Here is a 4,269-nt window from a genome sequence, read left to right on the forward strand (position 1 = left end):
AGTATTTCCAATCTTAACTATTTGGTCAATAATCACGTAATGTGCAGTAAGACATTTTACCTAATGACCAATCAGTAGTTGCTCAATAAATAATAGGTAGAATCAATGACCAACAATAACATGAATAACCAATGCATGTTATGAATCAATAACCGGGTAAGTCAGTAACAGTTCATGTAAGCAACACCGGCTGGCTTAGCAACCGGGTTTTAGATATCAGGACTTTTCAGATCCATCAGCCAAGATCCTGGCTCATCACTAAACACTTACTGGTTGCATCTCTGTGAACACTGAAGAGAGGCTATTCCAAATATCCTCCAGGCCAATCCTGACCTGTTTCCAAAAAGCCAGGGCTGGGCAGGGGCTGGTGGGTGGCAGGCTGGGACTGCTTCTGAGATGGATGGTGGGCGGGGAGGTAACGGTGGTCCTGGTAGTGCTCTGAGAGGCACAGTTGGTGTCAGTACAGAGACTTGTGTCCAGGGGGCACTCTTCCCGAAGTCGGTTGCAGGGACATTGCTGGTAGGTGCAGGGCTTGTGCTCCGTGCGGAGTTGGCTCAGAGCCCCAACTCGAAGGCGCCCGGAAAGGCCATGCAGCTTCCCAGACCGGGTCCGGCTCATGGTGCCCGACTTGCAGTGGCAGTGCCACGGGCCCCAGGGCATGAGCACCAACTGCAGATCCTCAGGAGGGGGCATGGCTGTGGCTGTGGGCGAGGGTGACGGCCACAGGCTCGGGGTGGACCCGGCTGTGGACCACTGGCTCAGGGTGGGCTCCGAGCCTGGCAGGTCCCCAGTAGACCTCCAGGTGGAGCGCGGCAGGCTCGTGGTCAGCCTGATTTCGGGCTCCTGACTATTGGCTACGAATATCGTGCTGGAACTCCCCGCTGTACTGGGAGTCGTACCGGGAAGCGCTCTGCTGGTGTTATCCTTTCCGGCACTAATCACAACCCCCTCTTCCAAAGACCCATCCTCCTCGTTGTTGGAGGACAACCGGTTAAAGCCTGTGAACACTGTGGAGGCCAAGAGCTCGGCAGCCGCTGGGCCAGCCAGGCGGTCGGCGTTGGCCATGGCATCGTTTTCGTCCTCTAGGATTATCCTTGTCTTTCGGGGGAGACCGGTCCGGGCGGTGCTCCGGTAGCGGCGGGTCATGGGGCCCCCCAGGCGTAAGCTCACGGGCTGCCTTGTGGTCGGAGTCTGGGTCAGGCCTTGGGCCCCCGCCGCCAGGAGACCCAGACTCAGCAGCAGGGCCCAGAGCAGCGCGCCGGCGGCGGGGAGCATGGGCTGGGCTCTTGGGGTTGGGAGGGAGGCCAGTGAGGCAAGTCCTGCCTGCTACCTTCGCTCCCTCCCTTCCGCTCTCGACCCACCGGGTCGTTTGAACCGAAGCCCGCGGGGAAGGGGACGGGGTTCGACGCGCAGAGGCGCGCGCCACGCAGGATTGCTCCTGCAGCCGCAGGGACTAAATTAAAAATCCTAAGGAACCTCTGTGGCAAGAACTCAGTGTCAGAACCGAAAGAAGGATTGTGATGCAAGGGGTGGTGAGAGTCGTTCACGTCTTTGGAGCAGAGCTTAAATGTCTCATCGCAGTTTATTAGCCGCTACAGATCTCAATTTACTCAAGAGGGCAAATATACAGGTTTTGAAAGCACTCCTTCCCAGGCTCACAGGCAGCAGACATGACTTAGAAGGAAAAAGGGCATACAGCGGTTCTTCAAGATTTAATGAGCTGGCTCTCCCGGCTCCCAGCAGGCAGGCTGGCTGTCAAGTAAGCCTCTTCCATCCAAGGTGGAAGGATCACAGCCCCTCCAGTTAGAGAGGAAGAAAATGAGGACTCAAAAAGATGAAGGTATTTGCCCAAGGTTCTACAGCGAAAGCAGGATTAAAACCCACAGCTCTGCATATCCCATACAAAATGACCCTACACTCAGCCTTCCACCCCAACAGCTGGAATGAAAGTCACCCAGAAGATCAGTCCCAGTCTCAAAGCCCCCCGAAGGCAGGGGTCATGCAAAGGATGAAATCCCACTGAGAAGTGAAGATCCGGTGGTACTGAGGTTGGGGATAAGATGATTTACAAAACAGCTCAGATGTTTCTGGGATTCAAGTGCAGGCAGATCACCATCTTTGCTTGGTTCTAAGGCCCTTTATCCAGTCCTGTGCTAGGTCCCTCCTGAGCCATGGAGATCCTGGTCCAGCCTAGGAAAGGGACAGGGGGAGGAGAGAAGTGGTTCAGGGGCAGGACTTGGGTTTTACATTCTGGCCTGGGGAGACAAGCCAGGTGAATTGGAAGAGCTAGGTGATTGGGATGAGTCATCATTTAGCACTTTTGCTCCCTAGCACCCTCTCCTCCCCTGGGATATCATCCGTTCACTGCCAACGCATCTCCTCCTAATTTCTAGGGCCAGGCTGAATCTCCTCTGCACTGTGATTATTCCTTGTTGCCTCTGCACTTATATATAGGTTTTTTTCATTTATTCTTGTGGGATGCAGTAGTGTCCTTCATTTCTTCTTTGGGTATGTGCAGTTTTCCCATATATACTGAAGCACCCAAAAGCAGGGCCTCTATCTTTTCATTCTGTTGCATGTCCCCCAAGGCATTAAAAAAGTAGGGTTGGCTTTACACATCCCACCCCCAAAGCTTTATCCTCAAGTGTGAAACTCACTGTCTGACAGCTTCAGGGATGTGGACTTGATCCAGGGATATGAGTTGGGCCAGCTCCTCCAGGCTGTCCAGAAAACGGATTTTTCGTGTGAATTTGGAACTGAAAAGAGAGAATAAACCAACTGTTTCGTATTGGGAGAAGCCTTCCCAAAAATCCTTGCAAAGAAAAATGTGGAAGTAGAGTGTTATTAAGGCTAGAAAGAATCAAGGTGGAGAAAGATCTTCTTAATCTTGATTTTGAAAATGTGGAGAAGGAGAGGGGAGTCCTTGCTCCTAGCTGTTACCTGATAAAGGGCCGAAGCAGTGCCAGAAATGCCTTCACATACCACGTGGCGTGGACAACCACCAGGGCTCGCAGGTTTTTTCGCAGCCTAAAAAAGAACATGAGATCATCCTATTTCTTTTTCCACCTTTATGTGTGAAGATCATGTGGAACTGTTTTCTGTACTGTAATTTCCTTCACTTCTCTAGTTTCTAGATTTATCTGTTACTTGGGTTTAATCCCCATTCCATTAGCTGTAATCTCAGCTCCACCCATCTTACTTAGCCTTCCATGATCCTCATTTTTAAAAAACTCTCCTTTCAGAATCCCTCAGCCTGGTCTTTTTCTGCTCCATTTCCCTCTTGTGCCCTGCCCTCATGTAAGTTCATTTCGCATGCTTCTCCATCGCTCTATGACCAAGACTACTTATAAAACGCTAGGTGGAAGAAGACCAGCAAGGAGGAAAAAAAGAAGGGAGACAAGAAGAGAAAAGTGAGCAAAGGGAGATGGGGGAAACCAAAAGGGGAAAAAAAACCTGAGAAGAAAAAGAAGACACAGGGCCGGGCGCAGTGGCTCAGGCTTATAATCCCAGCACTTTGGGAGGCCAAGGCAGGCCATCACCTGAGCTAAGGAGTTTAAGACTGGACTGAGAAACATGGCAAAACCCTGTCTCTAACAGAAAAAGATAGAAAAATTAGCTAGGCGTGGCGGTGGTGCACACCTGTGGTCCCAGCTACTCGGGAGGCTGAGGTGGGAGGATGACTTGAGCCAGGGAGGCAGAGGCGGCAGTGAGCCAAAATCGCACTACTGCACTGCAGCCTGGGCAACAGAGAAGACACGCAGGTCAGTGACGAAGGCAGAGAAGAAGACAATGGAGGTGTGGAACAGGAAATAAATGGCAAGACTGAGAGAGAAGAGGAAGAGTGCTTTCTGTGTTCTAGGCAATGTGCCACACTAGTTTACTCGATTTTCACAAATACCCAGTGGCAAAAGTATAATCATTGCCATTTTACAGATAAAGAAGCTGAAGTGGCCGGGTGCAGTGGCTCATGCCTGTAATCCCAGCACTTTGGGAGGTGGGCAGATCGCTTAAGATCAGGAGTTTGAGACCAGCATGGGAAAAATGGCAAAACTCCATCTCTACAAAAAATACAAAAGTTAGCCAGGCATGGTGGTCCATGCCTGTAGTCCCAGCTACTTGGGAGGCTTGAGGTGGGAGTATCACTTGAGCCTGGGAGGCAGAGGTGGCAATGAGCCGAGACTGTGCTGCTGCACTCCAGTCTGGATGACAGAGCCAGACCCTGTCTCAAAAAAAACCAACAACACACACACACACACATACACACACACA

General features: G+C 51.4%; 2 protein-coding genes across 2 annotated transcripts in view; both read right to left on the minus strand.

Annotated features, from left to right (window-relative positions):
* The window catches only part of CUNH1orf56 (chromosome unknown C1orf56 homolog), a 3,407-nt gene extending 2,009 nt beyond the window's left edge, over positions 1-1,398 (minus strand). The window contains exon 1 of the mRNA XM_017546321.2: positions 271-1,398. Within this exon, the coding sequence (XP_017401810.1) occupies positions 271-1,275 (1,005 nt within the window). The 5' untranslated portion in view covers positions 1,276-1,398. The remainder of the gene's footprint in view (positions 1-270) is intronic.
* Positions 1,399-1,557: 159 nt separating this feature from the next.
* Positions 1,558-4,269, minus strand: part of BNIPL (BCL2 interacting protein like) — a 12,334-nt gene continuing 9,622 nt past the window's right edge. Inside the window, exons 4-7 of the mRNA XM_037744869.1 lie at positions 3,727-3,822; positions 2,941-3,027; positions 2,658-2,756; positions 1,558-2,190 (exon numbers count right to left, since the gene is read on the minus strand). Coding sequence (XP_037600797.1) covers positions 2,154-2,190; positions 2,658-2,756; positions 2,941-3,027; positions 3,727-3,822 — 319 coding nt within the window. The 3' untranslated portion in view covers positions 1,558-2,153. The remainder of the gene's footprint in view (positions 2,191-2,657; positions 2,757-2,940; positions 3,028-3,726; positions 3,823-4,269) is intronic.

This window comes from Cebus imitator, unplaced genomic scaffold (genome assembly GCF_001604975.1).
Source record: "Cebus imitator isolate Cc_AM_T3 unplaced genomic scaffold, Cebus_imitator-1.0 Scaffold188, whole genome shotgun sequence".
Taxonomy (NCBI): domain Eukaryota; kingdom Metazoa; phylum Chordata; class Mammalia; order Primates; family Cebidae; genus Cebus; species Cebus imitator.